Source organism: Castor canadensis, chromosome 11 (genome assembly GCF_047511655.1).
Source record: "Castor canadensis chromosome 11, mCasCan1.hap1v2, whole genome shotgun sequence".
Classification (NCBI taxonomy): Eukaryota; Metazoa; Chordata; class Mammalia; order Rodentia; family Castoridae; genus Castor; species Castor canadensis.
This window is the reverse complement of record NC_133396.1, coordinates 83,406,019-83,426,074: the sequence shown is the minus strand read 5'-3', so window position 1 is coordinate 83,426,074 and position 20,056 is coordinate 83,406,019. Positions and strand designations below refer to the sequence as shown.

The 20,056-nt window shown below is 35.9% G+C and overlaps 1 protein-coding gene across 7 annotated transcripts in view; it reads left to right on the top strand.

The window, feature by feature from the left end:
- Cep350 (centrosomal protein 350) overlaps positions 1-20,056 on the top strand; it is a 168,055-nt gene that overhangs the window by 62,372 nt on the left and 85,627 nt on the right. For all 7 annotated transcript variants that reach the window (XM_074047329.1, XM_074047325.1, XM_074047327.1 and 4 more), the window contains 7 exons: positions 2,378-2,564; positions 6,610-6,812; positions 7,279-7,442; positions 10,512-10,622; positions 11,034-11,174; positions 12,819-12,952; positions 13,763-13,885. In XM_074047329.1, coding sequence (XP_073903430.1) covers positions 2,378-2,564; positions 6,610-6,812; positions 7,279-7,442; positions 10,512-10,622; positions 11,034-11,174; positions 12,819-12,952; positions 13,763-13,885 — 1,063 coding nt within the window. The remainder of the gene's footprint in view (positions 1-2,377; positions 2,565-6,609; positions 6,813-7,278; positions 7,443-10,511; positions 10,623-11,033; positions 11,175-12,818; positions 12,953-13,762; positions 13,886-20,056) is intronic.

Below are 20,056 nucleotides of genomic sequence, written 5' to 3'. Positions count from 1 at the left end.
TTACCACTGTCCTGTTTACCACTTCTATGAATTTGAATACTCTGGGTACTTCATATAAGTAGAATTTGTATAAGTAGGAATATTTGTTCTTTTGTATCTGGCTACTTCACTTGGCAAAATAGTTCAGGATTCATTCCTGTTGTATCATATACCAGAATTTCCTTCACATTGCATTTATCCAGCTGCTCAGAAGCATTTGGTGTTACCATATTTTTGTTAAGATGCTGCTGCATCAACATTGGCATATGGGTATCAGTTTGAGTCCCTGCTTTCAGTTCTTTTGTGTATATATTCAGATGACCACCTGCTGGATCAATTAGGAGTTCTATGCTTATTATTTTGAGGAATCACCCCTACTGTTTCCCATAGCAGCTGCACCATTTTACATTCTCATCAGCTATGCATCAGATTCCAGTTTCCACACATCCTTGCACAACACTTTTATTTTCTGCTTTGATAAAGTGGACATCCTAATGGTATCTAATGGTGAAATGTTAATATTTTTAGTAAGGTTTCTTCCAGTTTGTGGGCATGTATAAATTGGAAATTTTACATGCCTGAGATCACATTTTACATGTTATTTTGTTTGTCTGTAGATTATTTTATTTGTCTTTTTCTGTTAGTAAAGTATGGGTAACCATTTTTAAGGACTACCTAGTGTTCTTTTTGTTGTTGAGACACTGGTCTCACATTTAGCCCAGGCTGGCCTGAAATTCAAGATCCTCTTGCCTCAGCCTCCCAAGTGCTGGGATTAAAGATGTACCCTACCGTAACTGATTTAGGACTGCCTAGTTTTCTATTATTTGAATATATTATAGCTTATTTAGCCAGTTCTCCATTGTTGGATATTTAGATTATATTCTTTTTTACTTTTATTTTTATAAATACTGCTACACTGGATAGCCTTAGAAATACATCTTTATGCATTCATCTATTCTAGAAGAATTCCTATAGGGCAGAATTCTAGAAGTGAAATAATGCAGGAAAGAGTTTTATGCCTAAAATTTCATTTTGGGAAATAGCCCTTCAAAAGCCAGTGCCAGTATACTTCCAGGATGAGAATATGAGGAAAAAATATTTCTTAAACATATAGTATAATCTCTTATATATTAGAAGTGTTCTTAAAGTTCAGTCCTTTAGACATCATTTTACCAGCACATCCCAAAACCTTTCTTTTCTAGTGAAGTACAGGTTGTGTGAAATATGCTCTTTCATGGGTAATTTGAGAATAAAAGAGCTTTATGATTCTATAAATGTGGGAAATGCCTTTAGAAGAAAACAGGATTCTTTCCTACAGGACTTACCAATGTCTATAATGTGCTAATATATTATTTACAATATGAAGATGAAGCTGTAGTATAAAGCGTTTTGCAAGTTTTTTTCCCCCAGTACTTGGGATTGAAGCAGAGTCTCTCACATGCTTGGCAAGTCCTCTACCACTGAGCTACCTCTTCCGCTTTTTTTTTATTTCAATTGTGGGGCAGGGTTTTGATAAGTTGCCCAGGCAGGCTTTGAACTTGTGATCCTCCTGTGTCAGCTGCCCCACTCCACCTTCACCCGATGCTGGTATTACAGGTGTGCACTATCACACCCAGCCCAAGTTATTAAAATCAGAGCCTTATCTTCAGTCAGTACTTCATCATATTAAAATTCAGCTGGACATGCTCATGTTGCTCAGTTCTGTAGTTTTGCAATTGTCATGCATTATTAGCTAGAGTCTCACTTAAGGTCACTGAGTTGTCATTGGCAAAGCACAGACTCTTACTTCTGACTCCCCAAACCTAGCCATCTTCTACTACAATATGCTGTGCAACTTTCAAATATCATGATATGTTAAGTTCATAAGTATAAACAATCTGATTCAATGGAGGTTTTAAAAACAATCTAAAACCAATTAGATGAAAATTATATATAATCTAAACGTATGAGATTATAGGTCGTGTTTTGTGACTTTCAGTTTCCCTGATTCCCTCTCACAATGCCAAACAAACTCTATGCATTTCACTTCATTCATTCATTTATTTTGGTGGCACTGGAGTTTGGACTCAGGGCCTCATGCTTGCTAGGCAGGTGCTGTCGCACTTGAGCCCCTCCGCCAGCCTTTTGTTGTAAGTATTTTTTAGGTAGGGTCCTTAGTTGTTTTTCCTGGTCTCAGACTGTGATCCTTCTACCTATGCCTCTTGAGTACCTGAGATTACAGGTCCATCAAACCATGCCCAGTTTATTGATTGAGATGGGTACTAACTTTTTGCCTGGGGTGTCCTTAAACTGCAGTCTTCCCAATCTCCACTTCCCAATTATTTTATTGAAATCTAGTATCAGCTATCTCAGTAACTTGAATTTTGGGAATTGGCCTTATAAGAAATTTACTTTCCAGGGTTGGATTCATTCACTGGAAATGTACAGAATTCACTTATTGATGAGGAAAAAGTACAGTCTGGCTCAGAACATGGTTCCCATCAAGGAAAGAAATCTGGTACTAGTAGCAAACGTTCTGTTAAAGAATATGAACAGATTCTCGACACTGAAAGCACCTTGGAGGAACTTTCTGGGCATTCCATGAGGTAAAGTAATGTATATTTTATACTATATTTGTATATAATTAAAATTACAATTGTTGTCCAAAGAATCCATTTGGTAAATTTCTGTGCATGTCTGAGCTACTGTAAAATTCTGTATTTTCTGAGTAGACTTTGTAATGTTATTAATGGCTGTAAACTTTATGTTGTAGAATATGGTCATCTTTCACTTCAACTATTATAACTTCTTCTTCAGGAATTCCCCTGCCTTAAGCACAAATCCCCTTTTTCTTTAAAAGCCATTGCTGTAGTGTTTTTGCCATTTCTCCAAGCATCTGCCTTTCTTGGGGTGCTTTGAAAGGCCGGTTACCCATACATCAACTCTAGCAATTTAATTCTACTTGGAGTGTTTACACTGGTCTACCACAAGCTATCTTTTTTTTCCCCTCCAATTTTGCTTATCAGTTCTAATTCTCCCACTCTTTTTGTGGGGGGGCAGTACTGGGGTTTGAACTCGGGACCTCACACTTGTTAGGCAGGCACTCTACCACTTGAGCCATACTCCAGCCCTCTCCCACTCTTTATTTTATAGTATCCTTTTGGTCTCACTGTTGAAATTATTTACTTCTTTAAGCTTTTCCCTCCTACTCAGTTTATTAGACCACTCAAGCAGATTTTGAAATCTCATTCTTACACTGATCACAGAACTTGCATACTCTGTATTTTTTCTTTTAAATCTTTAGTATCACATATCACCTACTTAGCCTCTTACTTACAAACAAGCTTATCTCTGCTTCCTGTGCAGTTCCTGCTCCTCTGTCCACATGACTTTAGTCTGTACACAGTTTCTTTCCTTCCGGAAATTGAGGTTCTGAGAAGGTGCAGATTCATCTTTTTAAAGTAACTTTTGTTTTTTCTAACTATGTCATGTATGGATACCCATTTTTAGTGCTTTTGTGTTATGTCATCGATATCATCATTGGCTATATTTAAATTTTAATTTCTTTGTTAGTAATTTTAAGAGTCAGAAAACTTTCTGATGATTTAGTTTGGCAAAATCTACAAAGTTAAACATTTCTAAAATAAATGATCCATATCCAAATAAGTTTGAAAAATGCCTCATCCTGTAGTCTAAATCCCCTTCCCCACCCATAAAGATTCACAGTGGATAAAATAATTTGAGCCTTTGATAAGACAGAATCCAGATTTTAAAAAGAAAAAAGTGTTTCACCTATTTTTTTCTTAATTTAATTAGCTATAGGCACTCTGACCCAAAGTTCCTCCCCCCCTTTTCTTTCTTCCTTCTTTCCTAATTTTTGGAAAACCTCATTATAATCACTTAAAGCATACTTTTTGCTAAGTGAATCTTCTCTGCAAAGTGAATATAAATTCATCCTGTAAAACTATTCAAGGGGCATTAAATATGTACAAAACCATACAGGGAGGGGAGGTACAGAGTACTTACTTTTTTTGTTGTTGTGCTAAAATTTAAAGTAATTTTTTTTAGGTTCTATAAATGAAATTGACAGGCTTGTTAGAAATTCAGTAGTCCTTTTTTATATATGGTTTCAGTGAAGGTTAGTTGTGGTCCAAAAATATTAAATAGAGAATTCCAGAAATAACTGCTTTACTTTTTAAAGTATACACCATCTTTCCCCATTGTGATTCATTCCTTTGTCCAGTGTATCTTGCCTACTTAGTAGCCATCTTGGTAATCAAATTGACTGTCCTTGTTGTGATATCATAGTGTTTGTGTTTAATTAAACTGTATTTTACTTAATAGCCCCAAAGCTAAAGAGTAGTGATGCTGACAATTCCAATATGTTAAAGAATCTATTAAGTGTTTCCTTTAAGTAAAGAGTTGAAAGATCTTGACTTCATAACGAAAAGAAAAAAAATCATATGCCAAGGTTGCTAAGTTTTATCTGTAAAATTGTGAAGAAGGTAAAAGAAATTCATGGTACTTTTGCTGTTGCATCTCAAAGGGCAAAAGTTGCAGGTATAGTATAGTGATAAGTACTTTGTTAAAATGGAAAAGGCATAAACTTGTGTGTACACTTATAGGAAGAAAGATAATATATCAGTTGCTGCTATCCAAAGTTTTAGGCTCCACTGGAGGTCTTGAAACATTCCTCCTATCCCCATCACAACAGGACACTGCTGTAATATTTCTCTAAACTATCAATAGAAAATTAAAGACCTTGGCAAGTGAGTGCCTCTCAGGACTACTTTTATTCAAATATTCATGCTGGGTATGAGAGAAAGTTTACCTTTGAAATCTATCTCATAATTTTTTTCAGAAGCTAAAGCAAAATTACTTTAGTATGATGGAATTATATTGTGTTAAATACTTTATAGACTCTAAATCATTTATTCAATAAATAAAGTTCAGTGCAAGACAGCATGCTTGGAATTAAGAGAAATAATACCTTTAATGAGTTTACATTCTCAAAGAGAGGCTAGACATTTGTCTTGTGTTGAATTAAATGCCTTAAGAATTGTTATAATCCATAGAGAAACAAAAGCAGATACTTTAAAGCAACTGAGGCCACTAGGAGAAGGGGACCAGGAACTAGAGAAAAGGTTAGTTCGAGAAGAATTAACTTAGAAGGTAACACACATGCACAGGAAATCAATGCATGTCAACTCCCTGTATAGCTATCCTTATCTCAACTAGCAAAAACCCTTGGTCCTTCCTATTATTACTTATACTCTCTCTTCAACAAAATTAGAGGTAAGGGCAAAATAGTTTCTGTCGAGTAGCGAAGGGGTAGGGAGGCTAAGGGGGAGGTGGGGGGGGTAAGGGGAGGGGTAGGGGCGGGGGTGGGGGGAAGAGGGGAGAAATGACCCAAACATTGTATGCACATATGAATAAAATAAAAATTAAAAAAAAGGAATCGTTATAATCAAACTATTATGAGAGGTTACTTAATAAAAAGCTTAGTGAAAATATGTGGTCTTCAAAAATCGTATGTTCTCCCTCATATGTGGACATTAGATCAAGGGCAAACACAACAAGGGGATTGGACTTTGAGCACATGATAAAAACGGGAGCACACAAGGGAGGGGTGAGGATAGGTAAGACAACTAAAAAATTAGCTAACATTTGTTGCCCTTAACGCAGAGAAACTAAAGCAGATACCTTAAAAGCAATTGAGGCCAATAGGAAAAGGGGACCAGGAACTAGAGAAAAGGTTAGATCAAAAAGAATTAACCTAGAAGGTAACACACATGCACAGGAAATTAATGTGAGCCAACTTCCTGTATAGCTATCCTTATCTCAACTAGCAAAAACCCTTGTTCCTTCCTATTATTGCTTATACTCTCTCTTCAACAAAATTAGAGATAAGGGCAAAATAGTTTCTGCCGGGTATCGAGGGGGTGGGGGGGAGAGGGAGGGGGCGGAGTGGGTGGTAAGGGAGGGGGCGGAGTGGGTGGTAAGGGAGGGGGTGGGGGCAGGGGGGAGAAATGACCCAAGCCTTGTATGCACATATGAATAATAAAACAATAAAAAAAAAAGAAAAGATGTGATCTTAAAAGCTAGGTATAAACAAATGGACATACATTAAATATTAAAAATAAGTATGAAAATATTTTTTCTGCAACTTTTAACAAAGGAGGGAATGACTAAAGAGTAATGCGTATCATTTCTTATATTTAAATGCAAAATGATATTTATTCTTTTCCAGAGACATATTTTAAGACACTTTTATAAGATACAGTCTTTTACATATGATTGTATTTTTATTGGTATATAATGGTTATTTTAGAAGACTTTTTATAATGCAGTGAGTGAATCATGATATGGGTATATTCCAGAAGGAAATAATTGTCAATTTACTCGAGTCCACTTATTTTAGTTAGAGTAGGGTTTATGCTTAGCTTGTTCACTACTGTAAATGTAGCAATTAAAGGAGTATTGAAAATCATTCATTCAGCCTAATGACTAAGTTGAATGAATAAATGCCTAAACCATAGCTTTTTTTTAAAGCTAATGTTGATAAAGAAATGTACGTTATTCTTACGCTTTTTTAGCTGGTTCTGAAAGTAGTTTCCTTTCTCTCATGTCTTTATGAAACAAAACTTTTAGTGGCTCATCAGACAAGGGAAGATCTCAGAAAACTCCAACTTCTCCCCTTTCTCCAAGTTCCCAGAAGTTATTACAGTTTGACCTTCCAGGAACTTCATTAGAAAGATCTAAATCCTCAACTATAATACCTCCAACTACAACAGGATTTAAGCCCACTACATCTTTCACTGATGTGAACAAAACAGAGATGGCTTCAATACCAGGCAAGTAGATTTATGCAGTTAGAATTTAAAATTTTTTTTTTCCTGAAAATTCCTCATCTTTAAATTGAGCCATAGGGAAATGTTATTTCAAGCCAATGTGATTACTCTTTGAAGTATTAAAAACAGTGCAGGAAATTAAATATTGAAAAGCTTGAGAGTGAATAGTGGTGATTTTTTTCCATATTGCCAGCATTATCAAAATTCACCTAAAATGTCTGAGTGTTTATATGTATATGTTTGTCTGTGTCCAAGTATGTATGTATGTATATACATGCATGTGTATCCACATGTATAAAACATGAAAGAAGTAACTATTAAAATAAATACGTTATATTAGTAAGTCACTGTCTTTGCTACAAAGGACAGCATACAGTTTTGGCTCTTAAAATGAGAAATAAATTTCAGAAATCTGAGATGTAAATTGATGTGAACTTTTCCATTTGACAACTGTTATGCCCTCCTCCAGGTTCTAGGCGTTTTTCTCCTGCTGGCCTCCAACATCGTATGGCAGCAGAACTCAGTTATCTGAATGCCATTGAGGAGTCTGTGCGCCAGCTGTCAGATGTGGAAAGAGTTAGAGGTATTTCACTTGCTCAGCAGGAGAGTGTGTCTTTGGCTCAGATCATAAAGGTATTGGAATTTTCTTCTGTATCTTTCTGTGGGTTTTCCTCTTTTCTCTGTTATTTAAACTATTCTTCGTGATGAGTTTTAAAACTTTTAAACTGCTAAGAAGGAAAAAAAAAATCTGTTATATGGTACCTATAAATAACCCTGGGAAAAACTTACCACATAGGGTACTAAAAAGAAAACTGAAGATACAGTGTTTGGCAGCAGAACAATAACATAATTCTTCTTTCTCAAATATTTTGATTTCCATTTTTTATGCTTTGTTTTATGTTTTATTTTTTGGCAGGACTGGGGTTTGAACCTGGCCCTCATGCTTGGTAGGCTGGACTCTACCAGTTGAGCCACTCCACCATCCCTTTTTGTGTGTGTGTTTGTTTGTTGAATATTTTTGATATAGGGTCTCACTGTCTGCCAGGTTGTCCTTGAACCACAATCCTCCTGATCTCTGCCTTCTGAGTAGGTAGGATTGTAGGTACGAACCACGATTGCCCAGCCTTATGCTTTGTTTTAGTGACATATGAAAGTTAGGTAGTCATTTGTAGTGTTTTCTCTTTCCATTGTGGTTGGAATTTGTATTTCCCTAATGACTGAGGAGGCTGGTCATCTCCTTGTTTTTTTATTTTACTATTTTTATATCTTCTTTTCTGAATGTATTTAATCTTTTGGATTGTCTTTTTAATCACAGAGTCATAGGAATTTTTTATGTTTTCTAGAAACATGTCCTTTTGATGTGTTTCAAATATTGTATCCCATTTCTTGACTTTTTCATTTTTTTAATTATATCTTCTGAAGAGCAGAAGTATTTAATTTTGAGGCAGTCTTATTTGTATTTCTGAGACAGAAAACTCTGGTCTGGAGCTCCCTGTGTAGCCTAGGCTAGCCTCAAACTTGCCATTTCTGTGCCTTAGCCTCCCAAGTGCTGGGATCACAGGTATGCACCACCATGTCTGGCTGTGCCTTTGTTTTTAAGAGACCTTTGCCTACCCTAAGCTGTTAAGATACTCTTAACAGAGATATTCTTTTGTTTTTCCCAAAAAGTTTTTTAGTTTTAGCCTTTATTTTTAATTGTGTGACTGTATCAAGTTAATTTGGGGTTGATATGCACAAGGGGAGTTAAAACTATTTTTCTTTCATATGTATAATCAATTGTTTCAGCACCATTTCCTTTAAAAGACTTGAATTACATTAGTACATTTATCCATAGTTAAATAACTGCTGTGTGTAGGTCTCCTCTGTATTTTGTTCTTTTCTGTTGATCTGTTTGTCTATACTTAATGCCAGTATTACAGTGTCATTTTTCAGTATGGCTTTATGGTGAGTGTTGAAATCAGGATGAAAATCTACAATTTTGTTCCTCTTTTTTCAGGATGGTTTTAGCTATTCTATCTTTTTTACATTTCACATAACTTTTAGAAGTAGTTTGTTTCTACTGAAAAAAAAAAAACAAATACAAAAACAAACAAAAAATAAGCCTGATGGGATTTTGATTAGAATGGCAGTAAATGTATCAGTTAGCCTGGGGGAGAATTCACATCTTAACCATATTACATCTTTTAATTTATGAGCATAATGCAATTTTTCTATTTTAATATTTTTCTCAGCCTTATAGTTTTTCATTAGAGGTCTGACTTTGAATTTCTTTTTTTTTTTTAATTATTGTACTTGGGGGCACATTGTGACATTTATAAAAGTTCTTACAATTTTAAATTTCATTCCTAAATATTTTATAGTTTTTTGTTTTTACTATTGTAGATGATTTTTTTCAGTTTTATTTTCCGTCTATTCCCAAAATGCCCAAAGAAATTTTTTTGTATGGGGCTTTGCCAAACTTTTCAGGGAGTTCAACATTCCTGTACCCCTTCACTAATAACAATAGTCCAATCCAATCCAATCCAATCCAATCTACAGTTACAGTAGACACTTCCTGGACATTTCCAAATACTCCCTGGTGAAGGGTGGGGAGGAATTGATGTCAACTTTGTTGAGAATCACCAGATTGAAGAACTCCAAAGAACTCTTTGGAGTGAAGGGCCATGTGGACCTTGAAATCTGAGTGAACACTGAGATTTTCTACCATTTCAGGGTACATTATGATTCTGAATGTCCACATTTGTTCAGGACACTAATGCAGCTTTATATATAAACTAACCCCTTTTAGAGAACTTCTCTCTGCTATTTAGTGCTATTCCAGAAGAAGTAAAAATACATAAATTTATTGCTAGCATTGTAGGGAATAATGGCAAGAAAATGTCCTAGTGAAAAGGACATCTTTTGGGAGGCAGGTTTTTTTTTTAAATAATTTTATTAGCATATAATAGTTGTACAGGGGCATACATTGTGATATTTACATATGTGTCTACAATATATCTTAGTTGGATTTATCCCCTCCTTCGTTCTTCATCTTCCCCCTTCTTAGAACAATTTCAGTAGGTTTCATTTTTCTATTTTCATATATGGATACAAAATACATCCACTGTATAAACCCTCATTCACCCTTTGCTTGTGCCCACCCCCATGCCACTGGTACCCACCCACAAAAAAAGACTAATTTTTCTGGAGGTAACATTTTTAATGAAAATAAACAAACCAAAATTCTGAGATATGAAGCATTATCTTTATTTTTACACATAGGACATATTTTTTCTATCTTCTGATGAGTTGGATGTCGTAGTTTTCAGTTTCTAAATTGGCTTTCTGGGACTCTATTTTTTGTTTTGGATGCCTTGGAAATTTTTTGTATTTCTATATTCATATGTGGTAGGTGGTTACTAAATATTTTCAGTAAGTGATAAATAATTGATGACTGTTCCTTTAGGCTGTAATTGGTTGCTCTAAATAATTTGTATTAGAAAGATAGCATTATGAGTCAGGCTGAATGGTTCTCACCTGCAACCCCAGCTATTCAGGAGGCTGAGATAGACTGCCAGTTAGTTCCAGACCCTGCTGGGTATCATAACCAGATCCTGTCTCAAAAAAGGAAAAGAGTTAAAGGTAGCATTATATTTATAGTCACTGTGTTAAAATGGTTTGGTGTCTTAGAGTAAATATTTTGTCCACTTCTTTATTTTGAAGGCCCAGCAGCAACGTCATGAAAGAGATTTGGCCCTATTGAAACTGAAGGCTGAACAAGAAGCTCTGGAGTGTCAGAGACAATTAGAAGAAACCCGAAACAAAGCAGCTCAGGTAATGTAATTTGCAGTAGATACTGGTTCTTTAAACCTAAATTTTTATGTTAGAAATTTTACTGTAGCATTCTTTAATTATATAAGAGTAAAAAGAAAGGATGGAAATAATATTTTAGTACTTTATATGGGACAGTTTCATGACATTTAATTCTCGTAACACTTAGAAGTAAGTAGTCAAGACTTATTCCCAATTTGAAGAAGTGGCAGCTGAGGTACATAGTAGTTAGTCATCCACAAGCACATCAACTCTGAATGATGGAGCTAAGACTTTAACTTTGAAATTCCGGTTGAAGTCAAGTGTATTTTTCGCAAGGCATTTGATCCATGAAACAAATTTTAAATCAAAACTAATTTAGGTGGAGGGGAGACTGAACCTAAACTTTTCTTTTTAAATCCTCTTTACTCATAGGTCCATGCAGAATCATTACAGCAGGTGGTTAAATCACAAAGGGAAGTAACTGAAGTCCTCCAAGACGCGACTTGTAAAATAGCAGCGCAGCAAACAGAGACTGCTCGCCTTACCACAGATGCAGCTCGCCAGATCTGTGAGGTAAGAATCACTGAGAGTCTTTTTCTTTTTAGTCAGTCTAAGTAATCTTAGCAGTAATGGGGTTCTCACATGTAACAAATACATATGTTGACTTAGTGACTTTTAGCAGGGGCCCTGTTGAAATAAGAGACATCACTGATTAGACTATATATGTATGGTAGAGGTGGAGAAGAACTCTAAATTTCTGCCTTCTGGTAAGCTTTTTAGAAAAACTTTAACTTTATTGATAATGTAATCTACAAACAATATAATGCATATGTTTTAAACACATAATGTGTATCTCCCTAGAAATACCATCATAATCAGAATAAACACTGGGATTTTGAGGTGGTGAGGGTCCTTTATTCTGCACATAGATAGATGCCAAAGGCAGAAACTTGAGCAGCAAAAATCAGAGAAGTTTTATTTGTAAAGAAGAGAAAGAAAATGCCACATGGGGGGACATGCAGCAGGACCCGGAAACCAGTAGTCCCCCAATGTGGGTTGGACAGCAGGTTTTATAGTTTTTTTTGTTGCCGGTGGGAGGAATATGTTTTGGCATGAAGATTTTGGCGGAACAGGTGTTTCTTGGGAAGGAGAGGGGGCATTTCTCCCTGGCTTATAGCCATCTTTGGGGAACATGTGGACCTCCAGTAGTCTGTCCTTTAAGTATATTTCTATCACTCCAGAAAGTTGCTTCATGTCTTTTTGCAATCAGTCCCCAGTTTGCATTCAGGGAGCCGTTATCTGCTTTGTATGACAATGTTTTGTCTTTTCTTTTACTGTACCAAGGATAAAGCCAGAAATAGTTTCATTTCCTTCTCCATAAAAGATATAATTTACAGGTATAGTTACATTTTATTTCAGCAAGTACAATTTTTTAAAGCAAAAGTTAGGACTATTTGTGAAATGCCTCATTATTAAAAATCCAAAAATCTATTGTATGTTGGGTACTATGGGATTATGTAAATAAAATTGAATTTCTCAAAATTTTAATGTAGAGATTTAATGTAGAAAACATTAACAAAAGATTTCAAAAGCACTTTTAAGTCATCAGTAGAAAGAATAACTGACCAAGTTATTGAGTAAATGACCAAGTGAGTAATACACATCATAGTAGCAAAAGTGGTTAAGAGTAGGACAAATGTAGGAATAATTGAATTAATTCTTAAGGAAGACTTAATTTTTTGGTTTACTCTTATTGTATGACTTGAAGGTTTTCTGTCTGATTTGTAGATTGTTATAGCGGGCTACAAAATTAGAAGTTATTATGTTCTGACTGGGCACCATGGCTCACATTTGCAATCTCGGCTACACAGGAGGCCATAGGTAGGAGGACTGCATCTGAGACTGGCAGGGTTGAGGGAGGCTATGACACCAGACCCTACCTGAAAAAGTACTAAAGCACAAAAGGGCTGGGGGCGTGACTCCAGTGGTAAAGTGCCTGCCTAGCAAGCATAGAGCCCTGAGTTCAAATCCCTATATGGCCAAAAAAATGTATTCTAACCCTTTGTTTTTATAAGATGAATCTGTTGCCCATAATATTTTATCTAATAGTGGCAGAATTTGCTTGCTTTCAATCCAATGATCTTTCCAAGATAATTTGTTCTTCTCTGACTTTATCTTTATCCATCTACTTTTACTTTTATGTGTGTTTGTGTTTAGATGGCAGAATTAACACGAACTCATATCTCAGATGCCATCACTTCTGGAGCTCCCCTAGCAACACTGTATGACCCCCAGCGGCAGCACTTTCCAAACTTCATGAAACAATTTAGGACCAGAGCTGAAACAGACAGGTTAGTATTCATTCATTCAGCAAATATGTAATGAAGTATCTCTTATGTCTTGGGCACTATTCTGGGTACTGGGAAGACAATTATGGGCATATAGTCCAGCAGAAAAGAGAAACATTAGGCAAATATTCAGTTAAGTGAATGAACACTTCCAAACTGAGAGAAGCGTTTTGAAAGAAAGGCACACATGCCTTAGAGATATATAACACTGGAATTTGAATAGCCTGTGGCTCAAAGTTAGAGAGGGTTACAAGGAGGTAAAGCTTATTGTAAGATCTGATGGATGAGCAATCAGTAATATAAAGGAGGTAAGAACAGGCAGGTCAAAAGCCCTGAAGGAAGACAAACATGACATATTTTAGTAAAAAAAGACCAATGTGACTGGAAGGAGAGAGCAAAGAGGAAAATGGTATGAGGTGATGCATTATAGTAGAACCTTACAGACTTCAGGATTTTAGAGTTTATTCTAAGAGCAATGAAAATTCATTAGAGTTTTTTAAGGCAGAGCTGGGTGACATTGTGTGTGTGTGTGCATGGTTTTAAATCATATCTTGACTGTTTAATTCATAGATTTTAAGTCTGTTTACATTCATTGATCGTAGGAGTGATCATGTGTTTACTTACCTTAATAAAGTACAAGATAGTTTATATATTTCCTTTTTTATTATTGAGTGCCTTTTATTCTCAAATACTTTCTAGCAGTTTTTTCATTATTTCTATGCATTCAAGTTTTTTTTCATATTACTGTTAAACATTCTTTAAAATATTTTTCTTATTGAAAACTGAGTGTTTAATCAATTATTTTCTTTGTAGGATAAGTCAGTCTGTTTCACTCTCTCAGAGTAAAGAAGAAACCCTCGACTCAAAGCATCAGAAGTTTTCTCCTTCATATGATAGCTATTCTGAGTCTTCAAGATACAAGAATCATGATCGAAGGTGATGAACATTTTTCTTTAACACATTTTAGTTTATGACAGTTTGGTATATTCTGACAAATAGTTTAAACATTGCTTTTCCGTGACTTCTTAATTTTATTTCTGCAAATGAACAATGTCTACCCTGCAAAGTGCTGGCTTTTCCTATTGGCTGATTTACAAAATAGTTTATTCATGTAATAACAGTTATTATTTCTTGAGAACCTAGTTATGTAAGTATTGTATAAGTTGTTTTTCCTACACTTAGTATTCATAGCGGTCTTCTAAGGAAGATACTGTTATCTCCACAGATTGGGGAACTAAGACCCCTGGAGATGTTAAGAAATTTACTTAAGGTCACAGTGATAGATCACAGAATTAAACTTTATTTTGGCTCCAAAGCCTGTGTTTATTGCACATTTCCTCGCTGACATTTACATTTCCTTTTCTTTGATTTTTCAAGATGGGGGTCTTACTGTGATGGCAAGGCTGTCTTTGAACTTACTATATTCCTGCTTCACCTTTCCAAGTAGCTGGAATTACAGGCACATGGCTTCATTTCTGTTTCTTGACATTACCATATGTACTAATCATGAATAACATTGAATAGTTCATCATTGGTAATTGGCACCGTATTAATGTAGTTCTTAGTTATGATCTTTCCTCAGATTAGGCTTTAGAGGCTCCTTATCAACATTTTTACAGGTAGGAGAGTCACTTTATCAAGTGTAATAAAATCTCAATTAAAAAAAATCATGAAACTAAAAAACATAGCAATTAATATCTGGTAAGTACCAACAGGTATTGAGTGACTATTATGTGTCTGAAACTATGTGACTTTTGATACTTCATTTAAGCCACCAGATTACTGTATTGAACTACCAAATAGGACTCCTCATCCTCTGATGTTTCCCCACTCTATTCATTAACTATGTGGTAAGCGAGTGATTTTTTTCTAAACGTTGAAGCTAATTTAGTTATTCATGTGTTTGAAATCTTCGGTATCCTCTCAGACCAGTCAATGTGTAGTCCAAATCACTTAGCGTAGTATCAAAGTCCCTTTACGATCCTTAGTCCATCTCCAACCCTTACTCTTAGCATTTATCCTCTTTTTTATTTTTTTGCAGCACTGGGAATGAACTCAGGGCTTCATGCAAGCTAGCCAAGTGCTCTACCACTGAGTTACATCCCCAGCCCAGCATTTTTCTTACCACAATCCACTAATTCTTCCGATTCTCTAAAAGGACTGTCTTCTTTTGATTCCATACACGTTATTTAGGGACCCTCCCTGCCCCATTTCATTTAATTTACTTTTACTTGCCCTCAACAATGAGTGCTTACCTAGTCTGCTTTAGCACTCTGTGTATATAGCACTCTTTCTACAACCACATGCACCCTTGTTCCTTTACTTGTCACGTATACCCTAGACTTGAACTTCTTTGAGGACTTCATTTTCATCACCCCCCACCCCCGCACTGGGGATTGAACCTAGGGCCCAGTGCATGCAGGCAAGTCTGCTACTTGAGCCATATACCTTTTGTTTATATTTTGCTTCTGAGATAGAATCTTGCTGACTTTGCTCAGGCTTGGCCTGAAACTTGTAATCCTGTTTCACCTCCCCAGATGCTGGGATGACAAGCAAGTGCCATGACATCAGCAAGGGCTTCATTTTCATCACCCTGAAAAGAGACCCACTACCCATTACTAGCGACTCCCCTCCCCTGCACAATCACTGATCTTAATTTCTGTGTCCATTCTCAGTGGACATGCCTGTTTTGAATTTTTTTATATAAATAGCATATTTATATGTGATTCTTTGTCACTGATTTCTTTCACTAAACAACGTTTGTAGGGCTCATCTGTGTTGTAGCATATATCATTTCTTCATTAATATGGCCAAATAATACAGTATTGCACAGTAATACCACATTTTATTTATCTATTCATCAGTTTATGGACATTTGGGTTGTTTCCCCTTTTTGGCTGCTATGAATAATGTTTCTGTGAACATTCACATACTAATTTTTGTATGAATATCTGTTTCTGTGTCTCTTGAGTATAAACTTAGGAGTGGAATTACTGGGCCATTTGATAACTATGTTTAACTTTTGACTAAAGGAGGGTTTCTTTTTTTTTTTTATGGTATTGGAGTTTGAGCTCAGGGCATCACACTTGCTAGGCAAGTGCTCTACTGCTTGAGCCACTCCACCAGCCCATATGTTTAACTTTTTTTTTTTCTTTTTTTTTAATTTTTATTAAAATTAATAAAATTAATTAATTTTTAAATTTTATTATTCATATGTACATACAATGTTTGGGTCATTTCTCCACCCTCCCCCAACCCCTCCCTTACCCCCCACCCCCTCCTTCTCCCCTCCACCCCCTCCTTCTCCCCCTGACCCCCTCGATACCTGGCAGAAACCTATCTCTAATTTTGTTGTAGAGAGTATAAGCAATGATAGGAACAACCAAGGATTTTTGCTAGTTGAGATAAGGATAGCTATACAGGGAGTTGACTCACATTGATTTCCTGTGCATGTGTGTTACCTTCTAGGTTAATTCTTCTTCTTTTTTTTTAATTGTTTTATTATTCATATGTGCATACAAGGCTTGGGTCATTTCTCCCCCCTGCCCCCACCCCCTCCCTTACCACCCACTCCGCCCCTTTCCTTTCCCCACCACCCCCTCGATACCTGGCAGAAACTATTTTGCCCTTATCTCTAATTTTGTTGAACAGAGAGTATAAGCAATAATAGTAAGAAACAAGTGTTTTTGCTGGTTGAGATAAGGATAGCTATACAGGGAGTTGACTCACATTAATTTCCTGTGCATGTGTGTTACTTCTAGGTTAATTCTTTTTGATCTAACCTTTTCTCTAGTTCCTGGTCCCCTTCTCCTATTGGCCTCAGTTGCTTTAAAGTATCTGCTTTAGTTTCTCTGCGTTGAGGGCAACAAATGCTAGCTAATTTTTTAGATGTCATACCTATCCTCATACCTCCCTTGTGGGCTCTTGCTTTTACCATGTGCTCAAAGTCCAATCCCCTTATTGTGTTTACCTTTGATCTAATGTCCACATGTGAGGGAGAACATACGATTTTTGGTCTTTTGGGCCAGGCTAACCTCACTCAGAATGATGTTCTCCAATTCCATCCATTTACCAGTGAATGGTAACATTTTGTTCTTCTTCATGGCTGCATAAAATTCCATTGTGTATAGATACTACATTTTCTTGATCCATTCATCAGTAGTGGGGCATCTTGGCTGTTTCCATAACTTGGCTATTGTGAATAGTGCCCCAATAAACATGGGTGTGCAGGTGCCTCTGGAGTAACCTGTGTCACATTCTTTTGGGTATATCCACAAGAGTGGTATTACTGGATCATATGGTAGATCAATGTTTAGCTTTTTAAGTAGCCTCCAAATTTTGTTCCAGAGTAGTTGTACTAGTTTACATTCCCACCAGCAGTGTAAGAGGGTTCCTTTTTCCCCGCATCCTCACTAACACCTGTTGTTAGTGGTGTTGCTAATGATGGCCATTCTAACAAGGGTGAGGTGAAATCTTTGTGTGGTTTTAATTTGCATTTCCTTTATTGCTAGAGATGGTGAGCATTTTTTCATGTGTTTTTTGGCCATTTGAATTTCTTCTTTTGAGAAAGTTCTGTTTAGTTCACTTGCCCGTTTCTTTATTGGTTCATTAATTTTGGGAGAATTTAGTTTTTTAAGTTCCCTATATATTCTGGTTATCAGTCTTTTGTCTGATGTATAGCTGGCAAATATTTTCTTCCACTCTGTGGGTGTTCTCTTCAGTTTAGAGACCATTTCTTTTGTTGAGCAGAAGCTTTTTAGTTTTATGAAGTCTCATTTATCTATGCTATCTCTTAGTTGCTGTGCTGCTGGGGTTCCATTGAGAAAGTTCTTACCTATACCTACTAATTCCAGAGTATTTCCTACTCTTTCCTGTACCAATGTTAGAATTTGGGGTCTGATACTAAGATCTTTGATCCATTTTGAGTTAATGTTGGTATAGGGTGATATACATGGATCTAGTTTCGGTTTTTTGCAGACTGCTGACCAGATTTCCCAGCAGTTTTTGTTAAAGAGGCTGTCTTTTCTCCATTGTATATTTTTAGCTCCTTTGTCAGAGACAAGTTGGTTATAGTTGTGTGACTTCATATCTGAGTCTTCTATTCTGCTCCACTGGTCTTCATGTCTGTTTTTGTGACACTACCATGCTGTTTTTATTGTTATTGCTTTGTAATATAATTTGAAGTCGGGTATCGTGATACCTCCAGCATTGTTCTTTTGACTGAGTATTGCCTTGGCTATTCGTGGCCTCTTGTGTTTCCATATAAATTTAATGGTAGATTTTTCAATCTCTTTAATGAATGTCATTGGGATTTTGATGGGAATTGCGTTAAACATGTAGATAACTTTTGGGAGTATAGCCATTTTTACTATGTTGATTCTACCAATCCATGAGCATGGAAGATCTCTCCACTTTCTATAGTCTTCCTCAATCTCTTTCTTCAGAAGTTTGTAGTTTTCCTTGTAGAAGTCATTCACATCCTTTGTTAGTTTACACCTAGGTATTTGATTTTTTTTGAGGCTATTGTAAATGGAATTGTTTTCATACATTCTTTTTCAGTTTGCTCATTATTAGTGTATAGAAATGCTAATGATTTTTCTATGTTCATTTTATATCCTGCTACCTTGCTATAGCTATTGATAATGTCTAGGATCTTCTGAGTAGAGTTTTTTGGGTCTTTAAGGTATAGGATCATGTCTTCTGCAAATAGGGATATTTTGACAGTTTCTTTACCTATTTGTATTCCTTTTATTCCTTCTTCTTGCCTAATTGCTCTGTCTAGGAATTCCAGTACTATGTTGAATAGGAGTGGAGATAGTGGGCATCCTTGTCTAGTTCCTGAATTTAGAGGGAATGGTTTCAGTTTTTCTCCATTAAGTATAATGCTGGCTATATAAAGTATATAGCTTTTATAATGATGAGGAACTTTCCTTCTATTCCTAGTTTTCTTAGAGCTTTTATCATGAAATGGTGTTGGATCTTATCAAAGGCTTTTTCTGCATCTATTGAGATGATCAAGTGGTTTTTGTCTTTGCTTCTGTTAATGTGGTTTATTACCTTTATTGATTTTCATATGTTGAACCACCCCTGCATCCCTGGGATGAAGCCTACTTGGTCGTGGTGAATGATCTTTTTGATGTGTTGTTGAATTCGGTTTGCCATTATTTTGTTGAGGATTTTTGCATCCATGTTCATTAAGGAGATTGGCCTATAGTTCTCCTTTTTGGAGGTGTCTTTGCCTGGTTTTGGGATAAGTGTAATACTGGCTTCATAAAATGTGTTTGGCAGTTTTCCTTCCCTTTCCACTTCGTGGAACAGTTTAAGGAAGGTTGGTATCAGTTCTTCTTTAAAGGTCTGATAGAATTCAGCAGAGAATCCATCAGGTCCTGGACTTTTCTTTTTTGGGGAGACTCTTGATTGCTGCTTCAATTTCATTTTGTATTATAGATCTATTCAGGTGATTAATATCCTCTTGGTTCATTTTTTGGATGATCATATGTATCTAGAAATCTGTCCATTTCTTTTAGATTTTCAAATTTATTTGAATATAGGTTCTCGATGTAGTATCTCATGATTTCTTGGACTTCTATGGTGTTTGTTGTTATCTCCCCTTTTACATTCCTGATTCTACTAATTTGGGTTTTTTCTCTCCTCATTTTAGTCAGGTTTGTCAGGGGTCTGTCAATCTTGTTTACTTTTTCAAAGAACCAACTTTTTGTTGCATTAATTCTTTGTATGGTTTTTTTGGTTTCTATTTCATTGATTTCAGCTCTTATTTTTATTATTTCTCTCCCTATTTGTTTTGGGATTTGCTTGTTCTTGTTTTTCTAGGAGTTGGCGATGTATCATTAGGTCACTGATTTGGGATCTTTCAGTCTTTTTAATATATGCATTCATGGCTATCAACTTTCCTCTCAGGACTGCCTTTGCTATGTCCCATAGGTTCCGGTAGGTTGTGTTTTCATTTTCATTGACTTCCAGGAACTTTTTAATTTCCTCTTTTATTTCATCAATGACCCATTGTTCATTAAGTAATGAGTTATTCAGTTTCCAGCTGTTTGCATGTTTTTTGTCTTTACTTTTGTTGTTGAGTTCTAGTTTTATTGC